This window comes from Scardinius erythrophthalmus (genome assembly GCF_964197995.2).
Source record: "Scardinius erythrophthalmus genome assembly, chromosome: 6".
In the NCBI taxonomy this organism is placed as follows: Eukaryota; Metazoa; Chordata; class Actinopteri; order Cypriniformes; family Leuciscidae; genus Scardinius; species Scardinius erythrophthalmus.
The window spans coordinates 19,871,322-19,890,784 of NC_138226.1; the positions used below are offsets into that span (position 1 = coordinate 19,871,322).

General features: G+C 37.3%; 1 protein-coding gene across 3 annotated transcripts in view; it reads right to left on the reverse strand.

Moving 5' to 3' along the window:
* Positions 1–18,839, reverse strand: part of slc39a10 (solute carrier family 39 member 10) — a 30,708-nt gene extending 11,869 nt beyond the window's left edge. Inside the window, exon 1 of one of the 3 annotated variants that reach the window (XM_081368701.1) lies at positions 18,734–18,839. Coding sequence is in view for 2 of the 3 variants with exons in the window: in XM_081368699.1 (XP_081224825.1) it covers positions 18,651–18,689 (39 nt within the window). In the remaining variant the exon portion in view is untranslated. Of the gene's footprint in view, positions 1–14,285; positions 14,326–18,650 lie in introns of those variants that run through there. The other 2 variants (XM_081368699.1, XM_081368700.1) reach the window with 2 other exon arrangements.
* Positions 18,840–19,463: the final 624 nt, after the last annotated feature.

Sequence of the window (19,463 nt, forward strand, 5' to 3'; positions counted from 1 at the left end):
GTGAAAAGGCATGTGAAATTCAGAGGGGCTCTTCAACTGAACACCACTCCAGTTTGCAAATGATCCTTTGAATTTTCTTGTGAAATATGCCAATTATAGCATCCTCATACATCATTACAGGGAGTGTTATGAAACTATCAAATTTCCAGATTTTAAAAGTTGAAGCGTGAAAAATGTGATGCCTTTAAAATGTACTAGTAAATCTGAATCAAGATGAATATATCAAGACGAAATATAAAGGAAATTTCAGAACCATTCGGGTGTTGTACCAGCAATCCTGGCAGAAAAATTAAAGCAATTCTGAACAAATGCATGCAGTATCACAACAGATGACACTCTAGTAGGGGTGTAACAACAATACCCTCATGTCACGATTCGATGCATATCACGATACTGAACTCACGATATGATATTATTGCGATACTCAAAGACATATGGTAAAAGGTTAACAAATAAGTAACTGTTGATTAAAATGCTAAATTTGGTATTACATTGGGTGTGGAAAATGAATAGGCTTGGACTTGGTGCTGGTAACCCAATGCACAGGACAATGGTGAAACCAGAATAAAAATATTCATTATTCGGAAGCTGAAAATACAGAATTATTTTAGACGAATATGCTTGCACTCTTTCACTGACTACTAGATATATTTAAAATAATGTAGGCCACTTTTTACAGATAATATAAGACATTTGGCATTATCAGGACCCACAAATATTACCCCATTGCATTATTATATATTATATTTAACATATAGTAGTCTGACACTAAAACTCTGTAAACTTGACAGTAATTTTCATTTTGGGCAAATTATATGCAATATATATTGACACTATCCACAATTGTTGCATTTTTGTATTGCGATACATTGTGACACATTTATTGTTACACCCCTACACCTGTTCTTGTCTGCAGGGCCACTTTCTGGTCAGAGCCAGAGCCATGCTTTCTACATACTGTTTTCAGTTTGAACGGTAACAGGGAAGGATAAACCGAACACTTTCCATGGGCTCCTGTTTCAACTAAGATATGAATGAGACGAGCAGTGTGCCAATTACTGAGGTGTGTTTATATAGTGTCCTCACACACGTAGGCTGGGATCAGAACAGTCTCAGGAACTTTAAGCCTCAAGCAGACACACATAAGCACAACCAGAGTACTGAAGCCGTCTGCTGAACAGACAGAGATATAGATGATTGTTGACGTTCTCATAAGTGAGATTCATGTTACTACTATGTCTGTAGTGATCTTAGCCAAAAGCCTTCCAGTGGACAGCCAAAATACAGATGATTCTACCACATAATATTTACTTGTATTTATTTTTAACTAGTCTCTCTAATATCCCATTATGGTATTACAGATCCACTTTTGGCTATATAACTCTGAGCAGAAAACAAACTGATTACAGTATTAATGCTGTCTTTCCTAACAGTGCAGCCAAAACAAGCATCATGAGAAAGGTCTAGGCTTCTTTATAAAATATTAAATTATTTTGATCAATCTTTGACAGGAAACTTGACTATTTGATCTTATTTTTTTACTGACTGTTCACTTGCCTCAATGTTTTAACCTTATTAGTTAGGCTAGTAGTTTTCACTGTGGTATTGAAGCTTTTAAGTAATAAAATGAAATCAAAGTTAAATTACATTTGTGAGTGAAGTAAAAAGTGAATGGAGTAAAAACATCATTAAATGTTCTCTTTTGGAGAACAGGCTTGTAAATGCCTCTCATTACAAGTTTGGAACAATGTTTGTCACGTGTTCCTTTTTCAAATAAATGCATGTCAATCTCACAGGGCTTGCAGAGATGGAGCAGCATTAACTGTGATCGAGCCGCTCTGAACAGTGCTATGCTTCAACATGACCCCAAACCAACCCATGAGATGGCAAAAAGTTCAAAAGAAAACATTGGGTGAACTCCAAATGGCATGGGTAGCTACATGATGAATTTAGAAAACTTACTTAAAAAAGAAATACATTTTACTACATCTACGATGGTAAGTTGTACCAAACATCACCCTTTGTAGAATCCATTCCTGTAATAAGCATTGGGCAAGCACAAGTCCTGTTATGATGCATTGAACTGAGCCTCTGAGCAATGGAGGGAGAGAGAGAAAGAGAGAGCCCTTAAGATGCATCATATGACTCTCACAAGGCTTCTGCCTAGACCGAGCATCTCTCGCAAGTCACGCATGAGTCCACCGCTGGTGAATTCCTGTTTACAATCTAGCTTACTGTAAGAGGTTGAGCAGGGTTACAGTGGGACTTGTCTGGATCAAATAAAGCAGCTTTTACAACACAGGCGATCAACTTTGTGGCGATCTGGCCATGGCGGCCAATAATGCTCTCCAATTCATGCGTGTGCCAACCCATTTTGTGATAAGTGTGAATTTTAGCAGGCCACAGAACAATTCTATAAGCTGCAGCTTAGCCAAGCAATGTGGGAATCACCTCTCTCCAACCAATAACTCCAGATATATGATCTGTCCTTGGTGTATCTACGCATTCAATCTGTCATATTTCAACTGCAACACAAAAAAAAAATAAAAAATGCATGTCAGGAGAAACCTCGAGGCTTGAGAGATGAGCAGATGCCACACAACAGATGGGAACTACACATGTTTTGCCAGCACAAGGAATTCTGGGAAATGACAGCAATACATAGCTGCAGTGCACAAGTAACAGTTTGAGTCCAGTGAATGTAGACTACCTAACAAAGACATCTAAAAGGTCTTTATAGAAGAATACAGAAGACGGTCCAATAAGATGGTCCAGCTGGTTAAAGGGGCCTGTTTGTGTGTCTAGGTGGAGTCAAGAATTAAAGCTTTGAAAATCATGACCTCGACTCCAAACACACACACACCTTTAAAATAAACAAACTCTCCAGAAGGTCCAGAACAGCATGTCATTCGGTTCATGTGGAGGAACTGCATCCTGATGCATGGTAGCAGTAGCAACATGGTTAAAGTTTGTTGAGACTAAATGTAAGATTACCTAGTGAAACTGTGGACAAACAGAAAGGTTTAAGTAAGTACCAAACCGTAAGTACTTAAACTGTAACCAGTCCATAAACTTACTTGTTTTGATCATACACTGGTTTACATCTCATAAAAGCAAGCAGAACTGCTCCGATCACATGAAGAGAGCAAATAAAATACATTACACCATCAGCTGAGTGACCTGGATTAACCTAGAAATATTTATAGAGTGGTTTAGGCTACCTCTGACAACATAACCAAGTCAGATACAATCAATCCAACATATCCAAGCTAAACCGCTGACAACCTTCAAAAACACCAAGTCCAAAATAAGTTAGTGTTGCTGTCACCTTGCTGAACTGCTGATCTTCACACTACTAGGATCTGCTTTCGACAGTCTATCCAGAGTAAAAATGTGGCATACAGATTAGTTTAGGATCTGCAGATCTGACTGCAGGTGGATCCGACAGCTTACCTCTTTCTGTCTCAACGGGGTGGAGGAACCAGTCATACGCCGTCAGACTCGGGCAGGGAATGCTCTACAGCAATATGGAACGAGATCTGATGTTTTGAACTCTTCAAGTGTGCTGATTTAGTGCAGAGGGGAGGGTGTACTGGACGTTTGTGTTTGTAAGTGTTGGTAGGTGGGTGTGTAGGAGTGGGTGGAGGGAGAGATTTGCGCTAATCAGCCCTGAAGTAGACATCAAATGCGGAAAAAAAGCAGTTTAAGGCAATTTGTACTAGAGGTCGACCGATGTATCGCCAAGGCCGGTATATCGGCTGATATTTGGCTTTTTTTAAATATCGCATCGGCCGATGACTTTTTCTGATTGGCTGATGTGTTGGAAGCGGGACTTTTATTGTGACGCCGCTGAGAAGAGAATGCCGTCTTCATTAATTATGGTCTCTGTTTAACAGTTTTGTCTAATACGTCACTAAATAGAACGGTTAAACAAAGAAAGGAAACTCTACACGAAAAGTATTACAGCATTTACTTTTATATTATTAGTAAAAGAAAGGCAAACACACTTATACTTTGTCATTTACTGTCAGCATTCAGTATATGCATTTATACCATTTAAACAAAATTTGAATATCTAATAAAGATTTAATTTCACAATCCTCGAATCCAGCAGTGAGATCTTCTAAAGTGCACATTTGTAGCCTGCATGAACGTGTTACTTTGTGTAAGTGGGTAGTTGACGTGACGTGGCTTTTTCACCCTCACAGAAGATAAAAAATTATTTATTTCACATTTTCATCATTTAGAATACTGTAAATGGTTAAACATTTTCTTGTTTTACATGAATTTGTTGTTTTAATACCCGAGTTATTTTTATTTTTTTTACAACTTTGAGCCAAATCTCAAAATCATCTTATGGTGTGACGGTAGACAAAATTATTTCATAAATATTAACTTTTATAAATAAAGAAAATCTTAATGAACACTCCTGGCATAATTGTGCAAGTGTCTATTTCACTAAGTGTCCATCACTTTTTCCTATACATACATTTCTAAAAGTGTAGGAATTTCATAAAGTTTGCAACAGAAAAAAAATGTCCTTTGGTGTTATGCAATAACCTGATAATAAGTTGGGCAATATCATGGACAACTACATTTAGTTGAAAGACCCCATTCAAGGTCATGTGGCTGAAGACCCCTATGAAGCCTTGTTGAAGTATTTCTCTCAGAATTGTTCAAATATTTAACTATGTTTTAAGACCACTGAAGTTGGTGTGACACCCCTAAATTTCATTTTTTAATTCAAATTTGTATTTTTAACAGCAGGACTATGTAATATTATGCAAATGTATCATGCCAATTGCTAATACCTGTTCAGCTAGTATTAGCATGGTTATTAACTGCCACAAAAGCTCAAATGTCCTTTGGTGTGACAGGAAATGTCCTTTGGTGTGACACTTTGGCCTGTCACACCATAGGACACATATGTCACACAATAGGACAAGACCTCCATAAAAAGCTATTAAAACAAATAGATAAAGTTTGTTAACATACTTTTTTTTTTTTGTTGACCAGTTTTGATGATTTTAAATTCAATAATGACTTACATTTTAATGTTTATTGCCGTTTTTTGGAGACTACATTATTGATGGATCTATAAGTATCAAAGTTACTTATGGTGTTCTATGTTTTGCACAGTTTATATTGTTGAAAAATAAAAACAAATGTCCTCCTTTATAATTGTTACAATAAACACTATATATTCGGACTCTTTTTATGCAATGACTATCTTTGTCCTTTGGTGTGACGTTTTGTCCTATGGTATGACAAACATAAAACAACAGAAAAATATACTTATTTTAAAATATCTTTTTAAAAAAAGACTCAAGTTTACCATTAGGGGAGTTACAATAATATCACCTCTTAGATAGGTACAATTTCAAACAGTTTTGTAAGGTTGGCGAAAAAGTTTTATTGACATTCGTAGGGAAAAGTTTATCAAGTTCATCTATTCATGGTGAAAATGATTCTAATTAGTACTTTCATGTAAAATACATATCACTTTCAGAAAATAATGTTTTAATAATGTGAACAATTCTGTCTCAAGTATTTTTTTATGTTATTTAATATCATTTCTTAGTTCTTTTTAAATGTCACACCATAGGACACATTTACAGTACTGTTGAGTGAAAACATGAAAAAAAATATGTGAAGTCATTGACAAAATGAGTGGCCACTACTATTTTCTGAAACTGCAATTTTCATACTCCATATATGTATTTTTTCTTAAAAAGTTGGACAGTGGACAGGAGAGTTCAGCTTCACTGGGAGATGCACGATAAACAAACTTTAAACCCTTGATTTCACATTATGCTGTTGCATAATTGCAGTTGCAACAGCTAAATGCTGTTGCTGTTATATTCAGTTGCCCAATATGTCATACTCATTTCATTTTAACCTGTTAACCGTTGCCAGTGCGCGGGCGCACTGAAGCGTTTTTTTTTTTATATATATAGTTCAAAGTTACTATCAGATTTAATGTTATACCTTGACAAACTATACATCATTACAAAGATATAAGACTCAAGTTTCAGTATTTGACCACTATTGTATTCTGAGAAACTTACAGCGACAGTTATTTCTTAATTTGTGTCAGGAGTTATGAAATGAAAAAAATGAGTCGATACATTTAATATGAATTATGCGCGTCAGCCGCTTTCATTCATAAAAAAACTCCCGTGCTGTCGTCATGACAGCGATTCACAAAACAACGTCCTTCAGGGCTTTTAGCTCAAAAATGTGCAGATTTGGAGAAATATTGATATATTCTCATAGGTTTACAGCAGATTTCTATAGACAGGAATAATATTTATTGAATTTATACCCAAATGCGTCGATGTAATCATTATGAGCGCTTTGTACTCTATATATAGGGCCCTATAAAATCCGTTTTATTTTTTCCCAAATTCCGTTTTATTTTTTCCCAAATTCCGTTTTTTCCGTTTTAATTTTTGCAAATTCCGTTTTAATTTGAGAACTCAGGTTTTTTTTACCTTTTACTGTAATTTTAGTCGTAAAAAGAGTGTTTTTAAATGTTAATGATTAAAATGTACACAAATAAAATAGGAATGACCCTAAATTTATTGAGGTAACAAACAAAATTCTCATTTTAAGAGATGTTAAATGTGGTTTGGTTTGTTTACATTAGTGAATGTATTAGGCTAACTAACATGAACCAATACATGTGTTACTGTATCTATTAATCTTTGTTAATCTGTTAACTCTTTGTTAATCTGTTAACCCTAACCCTGTATTTTTAATGTTACTTCACACAGTGCATTAAGCTAACTATGTTAACAAATACAACTTTTCATTTAAATAATGTAGGCTACTAAATCGTGAAATTAACATTAATAAAGATTAATAAATGCTGTAGAAGTGCAGTTTATTAATAGTTAATGTTAACTGATCTAGTTAACTAGAGTTTAATAAATGGAACCTTATTGTAAAGTGTTACCGATTTTGTTATACACCGAACCGATTCAGTGTTGGACAGATCAGTTGTTTTAACCATTCATTAAAGTGAATCGGTTCAAAGGAGTCATTAGTTCGCGAATCGGACGTATCATTAGCAGACTTGTACGCGTTGTGTGATTATCCCAGTTGGACATCGATTTGTCAACACAGAAAACATTTCATCATTGGATAGGTTTTGTTTAGTTTATTGAAAGTGTTTTTTATGTCAGCTGAATGGGCGTAACGCTTGTCAGAGAAGAAGGAAAGGTAAAAAGTTTTTTTTTTGCACAATTCACACACAGCGGTAACGTTAGCCTAATTCAGGAAAAAAAATATCCGAATGCTCCACGTGAAACCTCGCTCTTCCGATCTTTTACCATTGTGTCAATTCTCAATTGATTTAGATTAATAAGCGCGAGGGAGTGAGAGAGAGCAAGACAGTTTGAAGACGCGCGCGCGACCGGGCCTCTCTCTGCTCGTTCTTTCATTAATATGCGATTTTCCTCAGACATACGTTTTTCTCCCACACAAAAACAGAATTTTATTCCAAATAGGCTATGTCAAATTCCGCGTTGACACTAGATTCCGCGTTAATTTGCCAATTCCGCGATTCCGTCCGCGATTCCGTGATCGCGGAAATTATAGGGCCCTATATATAGCCTACTGTGTTTTCAATTCATACCAATAGCCTGAGGGCGCTATTATGCACAATAATAGTCCATATATGGAACATGAAGAAGAGCCATGATCATGTGACATTCCAGGACGTCACTGATACACACAAAGCTACAGAGATCGCGCTGTAACATGCAGATAAAGATGTTTTGAAGACAATGAACATGATTGCAATGATATTTGAGTTACCTGTGTTTTTCAAGCCATGCCAGGTATTTTCATAATAATAGATTATATTTATAATGTAATGCTAATCTATATAGACTATCATTGTGCAGAATACTATACCAATAGTATATTTTCTGTCTGATTTTTTTATCTGAAGCCAAATTAGATCACAGAAGATTATTTAAAATACTCGATTTGCGTTAAAAAGTAAGTTTGGAGCACAAACATGGTTTTAATCTCATAAATTGTTGTGTATTGATGGTGTGCTAAGCTAACATGCTAGCTAACCCTAGGTGCACCTGCCAGGTCTAGCAGTTATCTTTTATGATTTTTTGAATGCTTACTGAAATGTTTCTTTATTCAAGAAATGCATTTGATACAGTTTAAAATGTGAGGTGAACTTTGAGAAAAGAAATTAGGGACTGAAAACCTATGAATAGCCTGTGAATAGCCAGTCGTTAGTAACTATAATGCTGACAAAAGAAATGCATATTTAGAGCCATAACCAGTCTGGAGAGGTGTGAATGTGTGCAGGAGAGACTGAGACTGAATGGGGATCGTTTGCACCACAAAACAATAGAGACAATATACTGGATAGATGGATAGAAGATGACAATAAATATTTAGAGCCATAACCAGTCTGGAGAGGTGTGAATGTGTGCAGGAGAGACTGAGACTGAATGGGGATCGTTTGCACCACAAAACAATAGAGACAATATACTGGATAGATGGATAGAAGATGACAATAAACATCAGTTGCATTTTAGAGTCAAATCAAAATAAAGTCATTTGACATGGCCTTGAAAAACATTTAACTAAATACAGAGTTTTGGACTTATTATCTTCAGATTTTAAACATAAAATGTTTAGACATGTGGCTTTAGCTGTAGTGCATTTCTAGATTGCTACAGTGCCAACTTCAATTTTATTTTCATGAGGATGTTTCATAAAAATTAATTTCAAATAACTTACAAAACTTTGAAGCTATTTATAACATTTTTTTTCATTATGACAATAATTAATTCTACATTTACAATAAACTGCCAGGTGTCAGCTTTCAAATAAGATCATACTTGTGCTTTTAGTACAAAGGGTTCATGAACTGTATCTGTTTCAGTTTGGGTATGTCATTTCTGGGGATATTTCAAAAGTGGGGTTGCAGCTTAACAGGTGTGCTGTATGTAAAATTAGTGTTACCTTGTTTTTATTTGAAAAAAATGATTCAGTGCGCACAAACAGCTTTATATCGGCCACCCTGCTCTCCAAGATATCGGCATCAGCCATAAAAAAAAAACTATCAGTCAACCACTAGCCTAATTTGTACAGTACAAGCATCTTGACATCCATATATCTAAGGAAATCTCACCACTTATGAGATTCTACTTACATTATTAACCAAATATACCAACAAAGAAACGCCCATCAAACCGTTTCTCGTGCATATCAAGTCTATCTAAACTCCATATTTCAACATAGGGACTAAATACATGCAATTTGTTCTTATTGCTTAAGTTGAGTCAAACTTTTCTGTGATTCAGCACAACAACTTCTGTAAATTGGTTTCAAAGGTCAGCTGTAGAGCTTAAATATCAGAAGGAAAAATCCTGCACCATAAGTAATGGTCCAGCGTTTTCACAGACAATGGAGAAGAGAATACTTTGATGCATGTAGTTTTTCCCTGTGAGACTTCAGTCTGTGATGTCCAAGACACCAGAGGGCTATTATCCAGACAAGAGAGGTGATTATCAAAGAGAAGGCTAGATACTAATCAGAGGGATTTTTAACGCTTGTCAGGTCGATTGAGGAGTCAACAGGGGAGACGTATTAGAGGGAAACCACTGAGAAACATAGGTAGGATCCTTTATTGTAGGAATGCACCAATACAGAAACTTTGACTGATACGATAATAACCAAAACAAATTCACCCAAATAAGATATCATTCTATATTTTGGGAGACACAATAAAATCAATAAAATAATAATAATAAAACAACTTTTTACAAAATATAAAGTCCAGATCTCTATGTGCTTCAAATGATATGACGATTCATCGAAATCAATCATGCTTAAACCGATTTGGCTTATTACGATTATGAAATTTTTTACTTTTTATGCGCAGCTTGTCAGTGACGTATGGCTCTGTGATCAGTAATAAATGCTGCTCCATCTGAAAGCACTGCGAGTTTGACAAAAGACAACATTTAATAACATGTTTTTACTCCAAACTCCATATATTGTCGTAGTCATATGTTTATTAGTCATTTTTAATTAAATGATGTGCATTATTATACTTCTGCGGAGCATACTTGGAGTCTCTGCATGAGAGCGCCCTCTGGCTTTCAGAGGGAGCATCATTTACTACTGATCACAGACCAGTGCTGCACTGACAAGCTGTGCATAAAATAATCGCAGCAATATAATTGATTAATCGTGCAGCCCAACTTTGATAGATTATTCAGCTTTTGCAATTAGTAAAAATATTGATGTTGACCTATTCTAACTATTGAATCCGGGAGGGCTGCATTACAGTATTGCACTACAGCGCCCAACTGCTCAAACCTCGTTATTGCAGGCCCTTAAAATAGGTCATATGAGACCAAAAGACGATTCTAAAACAAAAATATTTGTCAACAATTTTGTCAGCAATGTTAATGATCACATATCATAACACCAAACTCGTAAAGCTATGCTTAAGAACAGCTTATTACTTAAGAAAAGGACATAACATCATGTTTACCCCTTTTTCACCAAGGCATTGCTGGTGCCGGTCTGGAGCCGGTGCCTACTCGCGAAACAGTTCTTTGTGTTTCGACAGCCAAAGAACCGGTTCTCGGCCAGGAAAATTGGTTCCAAAGCGGCACCAACTCTTTGCTGGACTAGAACCGTTTTTTTTTTTACCACGTCATGCTTACGTCGGGGGCTGGGGGCGGGTTATTGTCGAACTTCTCCTCGAACGTAACCTCCGCCTATAGTAATCCAGACGAGCAGCAGAAATGTGTTCTAAACGTCTTCTTCTGACCCCAATATAGGATTGCAAAGCCAGGAGAAACATTTGCAGAAAGACAATGTAGTCCGCCATTGTAATTGTAATGCCTGAAATTGGCGCAAGCGTTTCTGGGAAAGCTAAGACATATGGCAACGTACACAGTGACGTAACGACGTTGTTCGCTGGGATCTCTAGTCAGTGGAAAAACAAACAGGTTCTGAGAAGGTTCGCAAGTTGAACCAACTTTGAACCAGCACCAGTTCCGAACTAGTTCTTTTTTGGTGGAAAAGGGGTAATGGAGAATTAAGCATCTTAAAGTGTAAGTTGCAGGTTAAAATTTTCACGAAGATAATGCAATGTGTTTATTAAACATAAAGATAAGAACCGCCCACCATTGTTTTTTTATACCAAAATGCTGATATAATATGAAAAATTGGCACTTTTAACAGTGGTTTTAACCGCTCCCGCTCCCTTCCACTAGATGGGGCGTGACGTCATAAGAGGAACTCACTAGTAGAGTTACCGTACGCTTGCAGCTATAGATGCCTTACATAACTGAAGAAAAGTTGGTTGTATGTTTTATTTGATAAAAAAAATTATGGATAAAATAACTCAATTGTAAACATACTCGTGTGTGCTGACTTTAAAGGAGAACTCGGCAACTCTAGCGAACTCTAGTCACTTCTTCGCTGATTTTCCCTTTTGTTGTCGCATGTTTTCCCCACGAGCTCCCCCTACAGCTGTGGTGGGGCGTATATTTCACAACGCGGTCGTAAAAAACTCACTTGCGGCGGCCTCCTCCCCCTCACTACCGCTGCTCATGTGCGTTTGTTATGATCGGAGCTACCGAGGTGGGTAATCTGGTAATATCATACATGCGTGTGTGTTTATGTCGAATTGCCGTAAAGCAATTTGTGTTTCGCGCTCGTTCTCGTTCTCATTCTCGCTTCTCACGAGACTTCCAATTTCTATCTTGCCGGGACGGTAGTCCCCAAGTTGCAAGGTTGGTTTTCCGCCTGGGAACGCTGGGGGGAGCGGGGAAAGTCACCAATATCACCAGAACAGGTTGTTTAACCATCCAAATGATTTCTAGACAGTTTTATTAAGTTAAAAAAGTTACCAAGTTCTCCTTTAAGGGGACCGTGATCATGCCTGAAATGAGAATAAGCTATTCGCAAAACAAACGGGTTCAGGCACGTCAGATCAGCCGGTCGCAGGTCGAGCTGTCCACTAAACTCCAGAACGTGTTCACCTCACGGCAGCACACACTCTCCACTGCTGATTCAATTGGGTGGCATAGCCCACAACACAGTGATGGGGACATCGATCTCTCTTTTTCTTTTCTGACAATAAACATCGCTAATTAAATCGTGAGAAATTGATAACGGGTTAGAGATGCGCGGTTGGCGGTTATAGCCGCGGACTCCGCGGATAAACCGCAGATCGGGCGGATGACGTGATGAAAAATAATATTTTAATTAAATTCGGGCGGGTGGCGGGCGGTTGAACCAATCAAATCAAAAGTATATGTATACATTGTTAGATATTGTTATCTGACTATACCTACATCCAAAAAAATCGCTTTTGGAATTTTTTGCAAAGCACACTTTGAAATAGTCAAATTTTCTCGCCTATGCAGAATCTATGCAGACTGCTTGTTATTATCAGAGATGGTAACACCGGCGAAGGAGGTAGCCTACGTGACAAACTCAAAAAAGGAGAATTAAAAACAAAGGAAATAGAAGTTATGTTATCCATACATTTTTTTTTTTTACCAAAACGCTATAAATCCATACATTTTTTCCAAAAAATAATGGTTTGTCTTTTTTAAAAAGTCTTTTGTCATTTATTTTTCGTGTTTGCATTTATGAGGAATAAACAATGTTACGTGACAGTTCTCCATTACGGACGCGACCTCAGAGCGGCACTAAAAGACATTCAAACTTTCACAGAGACCTCTGTGAGAAACAGAAAGCACAAAGCCCTTCTTTAAAGCGAATTTCGTTTGGTATTAATTGTATCTTAATTTTAATCCATGTTTCATTAACTAACCATGTTCTGGATTTAATATTTTAAAAAGTAAATAGCTATCTTGATTGTATAGGATTTTTTTTTTTTTCATTATAAGTGTAAAATATTAGGCTGTGTAGCTATACCGACATGGATCAATTATTAATATTAGATTTCATCTGTCTTTTGTAAGCACAAGCCTAGCTGATGGCGCACCAACGAAAAAGCCAAAATGATGTGCCAAAATGCGTTTTCTATTAGGCTACAATGAAAATAATGTACAGTAGCCTATCAGATAAGGTCGGTTTTGCCGAAACACGTTTAATTTAGGCTATTTATTTATTTATTTAAATATTTTATTTATTTTTGTCCATGTGCGCCGATCGGAGACGGAGTTCACTGCTGATATTCTGAAGTAAGAGCTTTCTAGTCTCGCGGCTGTCATCAGCAGCGCCTTGCATCTCCCAATCAGCGGATGGTGGGCGGTTGCGGTTTTGAAAATTGGTCAAAAACGTTGGTGCGGATGGATGGCGGACGGATGATGAGTTTTGTGATGCGGTTGCGGATGAAATAATAGCCCATCCGCGCATCTCTATAACGGGTGGATTGAGGAAGGGTATTACATGACGTTTGAGGCGTCGATGAGACTACGATTGATGCCTGTGCAGTGTGTGCATCTCTAACGTTACAGCTCTGATTTGGACTGACTTACTCTAAGTAAATAATGTCTTCAGTCGTTGTCCCTCCTTGCTATTCTACATGACGGCAATATTTTGAAAAGACTTGCTTGTTCCGTTATATTATCCGGGTTAAGTTTGCACCAGGTTAGACTAGCTCTAACGTAGCTAACGTTACTCACCAGGACACCTGGCTAACCCTCCACTCATTCTCCTCACACCAAGCATTAATAACTCTTTGAGTGCCATGGCTCCCCTCTCTCACGCCTGACCGGTTAATTTGATGGTTTCCCACTTCCTCAGTCGTTCTCCAAATAGCCATAATACAGTGGGAATCTAGCAGAGTATGGGTTGCGAGTTCCTCTTGTGACGTCATCACCCAGTAACTGAAAAAACACGCTACCTTCGAAGAAACCCCAATAAATGTTATTTTAACACATTTTAAGACAGAAATAATTAAATATATACATATAGAGCACTTTAATTTACACATTAATTGGCTGTGGTGGTTAACCTGCAACTTACACTTTAAATGTGTCCTGTTAAGCACCTAGTTAAATGGTAACATCTTGGCTTAATATGCATATGCTAATGCAGATGTTCAAGACTTAAGATATGACTCTGAATCATGGAAAATCATGATTCATGGAATCATTGAAATCTCTGAAAGTCCCTTTATTAGAATTAACATGATGACTAACGTGACATTAGATTGACGTTGCCAGACTTTGCTCCAAAATTTAGGAAGTAAAAGTCGAGAGTTAAAGGGTTAGTTCACCCAAAAAATGAAAATTATGTCATTAATGACTCACCCTCATGTCGTTCCAAGCCCATAAGACCTCCGTTCATCTTCGGAACACAGTTTAAGATATTTTAGATTTAGTCCGAGAAGTTTCTGTCCCTCCATTGAAAATGTACGGTATACTGTCCATGTCCATGAAGGTAATAAAGACATCATCAAAGTAGTCAATGTGACATCAATGGGTTAGTTAGAATTTTCTGAAGCATCGAAAATACATTTTGGTCCAAAAATAACAAAAACTATGACTTTATTCAGCATTGTATTCTCTTCCGGGTCTGTTGTCAATCCGCATTCACGACTCCACAGTGACGCTGCTGACGTAAGACGCTGCTGATGTAAGACGCTGCTAACGTGTTATCTGGTGAAGGGCGCGCGCGCACCCGTAGACGAGAGCGAGAGAGCGAAAGCATTACGCCCATCAAAGCGCTGTGCTCGGCTTTAGGGAAGTAATTGCCGGATTTGCAGATCGTCTAATGCAGTCCCAACGATAAAGGTTCACGGTCGTGCGTTGGAACCGCAGGCGGTGAGTAAAACTGCTTCAAATGTCTGTGTGTTGTTAGCTATCGGCGCGTAAGCACAGCAAGTAAACAACATGATCACGTATGTATCTATGGATCATGCGATGTATGGTGTGTGTGTGTTTAAATACATTTGTTTAGCTGGCCACTGTAGGTGTCTGTTTGTTTATTGTAAAACCACTCCAAACAACAATATACAAAGAGTGAAAATATGTTGAGTATATATAACCCAATAACTTAGGGGCCGTTCACACAAAGCGCGCTTCTTCATTGAAATGCGCTACTATTCCATTTTTTTTCTATGAAAATACTAGTCTGATGTGCAAAACTGTTCCGCTTTATACTGCTAAGTCACATACAATAATCCATAAACCAATTCATGTCCTCATAAACCACGAGTAAACACACACAAATGTTGTAAAACTCGCGCATGACATGGTGTTAGAAAAACACTGCGCTCAAGTTAAAATCATTTCTACTTTTAAAAAACTCTCGAGACCTCGTGTTTTTCCCCCATTTCACTGCCCATCTCACGTTTTTCTAAGCAAAAACGCGTTCTGTATGTATGCTCGTGATTCTTTAGCTCCGCCCACACGGCACGCCTCCAGCCGCTCGTTTTTTTTTCCGGAAAGACTCCGTACAGCCTATCTTTCCTTTATAAATATAATAAAACTAAATACTTTCTGGAGATATGAAGGATGCAATACTACTCTATAGGTACTCAAGATTAACATGAGATTGACTGAAACTGAGTGTTTCACCCCCCCTTTAAACTGTGTTCCGAAGATGAACGGAGGTCTTACGGGCTTGGAACGACGTAAGGGTGAGTCATTAATGACATAATTTTCATTTTTGGGTGAACTAACCCTTTAAGGCTTTGCATGTGCATTTTAGTATAGCCTAAATATAGAGATTTTACACTGAATACACATGGTAACTGAATGTTCAAGACTACTTATTATAAACCCTAAATACCTGACCAGGTTTTTTTGTCTTGAACATGGGAATAATTACTAAAACCAGTCACCTGAAATAGACCATAGGCTTTTAAGGCACACACACACACACATATATATATATATATATGTATAAAATACTAAACACTAAACCTCCATTAAAACACGCTAACTTAAAGTGTTTAATGTTAGTTTATAAAATGTAGATTTTCAGGCACCTGCCAAGACCCCTTAAATCTTAAGACCCCATCCACTGAGTTCATGTTCATTTGATCTCTTAAATTCTTAACAGCTCTGTACAGGCACCTATAGCTGATCATGTGAACAATCTTATGGGCTGTTATTCCCAAAAGTGAAGTCTTATTTGATTAAGACTGGGCAAGTCACGTGATAAAATGGCAACCTGTATTTGACTAATTCTTGTTTAATGCTGCTCTGTAAAACGACTTTGTTTGAGACTGTTCATAGTAAAATAATACATGCAAAATGTTCAACTTTTAGAAAGAATAAACCAGTTGACAATTTCTAAACTTATACAGTATATTGTGTAAGCAGCATGTATTAGCCTACTATTATCTAATGGCACACATGAATTGTACCAAAACGTATCAGTGGTTAGAAATATCCATTGAAAAAGCTCTTCATTGGTATTCACATTCACCTCAACACAGTGAAAGGACACAATCTGCTATATTTGTTAATAAGTAGGCCTACTTATTTCTGCAGCCATGTTGTTTTGAGCCAGTCACCTGAACCTAAATTCCACAAATGACTCTACAGCTGCAAGTAAACGCAGTCGTGACAGACAACATTATTAGCACCTGAAGAATGCACAGTCCCAAGACCTAAAGCTTATCTGAACTCCTCACCTTGAAAGTATACAAATGTCGGCAGCAGCAGTCAACAAAATGAGCAGTCAAGTCGGACAACACCTACTTCTCACACTGAACCAACAATTTACTTAAACCAAGGCAAATATCATACTTACATCTACTGTTGTCAACGAAGTGAAGGATGTATTTGAAATACTGCTTATTATGAAGACGCATATTATGAATAAGTAGCCTAATTCATTACATCTGTTATTAGGCTACATTTCACCAAAATCTGTCTTTCCATCCATTTTCACCGACATATTTAACAGATATTTTTGAATGGCCATCAATAGAGAAAGATGCTTTAACTAGCATCTGGCTGCAAATACTCTCAGGCAGAACTGAAGTCCTTCAAAAGTTGCAATACTACTAAATCGCAATCATCTATTTCTATTAAGGAGTCTGGTAGGTGCATTTACTACTTCGTCACCTCAAACAATAGGCTACATACTTGCTTGTCATTGTGCACGAAACTTCACGCCAATAAATCATCAGAAATATTGCTAACTTGTGCGCGTCTCAAGCACCCTCTTTACGTTCGTCCTAATGCCTGTTAGTTGTCCGTGAATTTGCACATATTTGGCGTTTAAAATGGAAACGTCTTTAGACATGGAAAATCGATTTTACAATCGATTTTACAATTTTTTCACAAAAGTGACAGCCCTACTACATACTGTATCCTCAGAGTCTCCACTGATAAAAACTACACTGCTTTTCTGATAAAATGAAAAGAAAATGATTTAAAAAAAATGCATGACCACTCAGCTAGGTGTATATATATATATATATATATATATATATATATATATATATATATATATATATATATATATAAAAAACAGAATTTGTAACTATCAATGGATAACAAAGTGGCCTTAAGAAATTAACACATTTTATGGAGTAATTTGGGATTAAAGATTTTAGATTTCCCTTTCCACATTTTGAACTGGGTTAGCATCTGCCTTTTAGAAGCAGAGGCACTGTAGATCCACAAACAGCAGTTGTTGTGGTTAGGCACGGTTAAACAGGGGAAGGTTTCTGCAGGTGTGCACTGGCAGAACAGGAACACAGCATCACCATTTCACTGCAGCAGTGCCACCATTTGTCCAGTCATTATGTCACATTTCCAGCATTAAAACGTAGGCTAAAGAGTAGTATCTTGTTTATGCTTATCCTACATCAAACTATATTAAAATGACTGCTTATGTCTATTGGAGTAACACCCCTCTAAAACCATATTGCAAAACAAACAGTGCTTGACTTGATTTATGTAGGCTAAAATATAATAGTCAACTTGTCAGAAGAAAAAAAAAAAAAAAAAAAGTTTTCAGCTGGTCTTCCAGCCTCGCCAGACTGGTTTTCGAAGTGATTTGGACACTTTTCAGCTGGTCAGGTTAGACTGGGATCTGCCATATGTTACTCAAAATTAATTTGGAAACAAACATGTTGCACTGTCTGGGCCCAGAAAATGTGCAAAGAAACTGGAATTAAATAATCTGCGTTATAACACCACATTCAAAACAAAACCCAAGTTTAATTGGCCATTTTAATTTGGCATTGTCAACTGTATATTAAATGATAAATTAAGCATATGTGCACAGACACCTCCAAAAAAAAAAAAAAAAAAAAAAGATTAATTCTGCAGTCTAAGGAAAACCAGCAAAACAGGAACATTTGGTTTTATAAATAAACCAGCACGAGACAAGCTTTAGGACTACAACACCCTTAACTTCTTCACATGACTGATCCTAAAGCCCAAACATAACGTTACCATTAAACCCCACACTTCCGCTTAACAGCGCAATAAATCTTAATCAATGTCGTGAACAAATGTCTTTCTTATTAACAGGATTCGCAATAAACACGTGTATCTAAAGCAGGGAAATGCAGTTAGTGGAGCAGCAAGTTTAAAAAGCGCAATCGGCGGAAATATGGTCAATCTAAATAGCAGCTGCTAACACTGCTAGCGCCCAAAGCTATAAAATCAATAATAAGTCAAAACATTTTCACGATTTTATCTTAATACCCTGCTCTCATTGACCCATCTGAAGCTGCTCGGGTCCATGTTGTGGGAGTGTATGAAAACAAAGCGGGTTTTATATAGTTTACCTCACTCGAGTGCCGTGTGCATCTCCTCTCCGCTCGGTACTAAAACACTCACGCTGCGCACAGCACAAAACTCAGACCCCACTGCGGAAACGCCATTCTCAAAGACAATTACGTACTTACTTGTTACGTTCTTAAACCCGCCTCCACATTTCGAGGAATGTACGCAACGTGGAACGCGCTCTATGACGTGTACTTCCGCCACCAGACAGTCTGAGGCCAGTCTGAGCTCGTGGCGGAAGCGGTCGCCACAAAAGTCGGTTATAGCCGACTTTTGTCTATGGTTAGACAGTCTATGGTTTTTTACAGTCTATGGTTATAGCCTACCAAAGACTTTAGGACTTTGCTAATATGGCATATAGCATAACTGAGACAAAGCCGCGGTACATTTTCACATTGCGAAAATCTTTCAATATGTCATGTCATGTAATTATGGCTGTCTGAGTTAACGTTACATCCACGAGATTGAGATCTAATATAGTCGAGCTTGGGCAAAGTCCACTCCACTCAATGTTATGTTTTCCATTGAAATGATAGCTGCTCAGCTGTTTTAGCTTGTTTTTAGGCTGATCCTGTACTAAAAAATCTACTTTTTAAAAAGTAATATAAATTTAATTTATACAAAACATTGTGGCTTTCGCGAGATTTCAAATTTCTGTTGTTTTGAATTTTAATTTGGCCTAATCAAAGACTCCTGAAAATGGTTTCACTGTTTCCACAAAAATATTAAGCA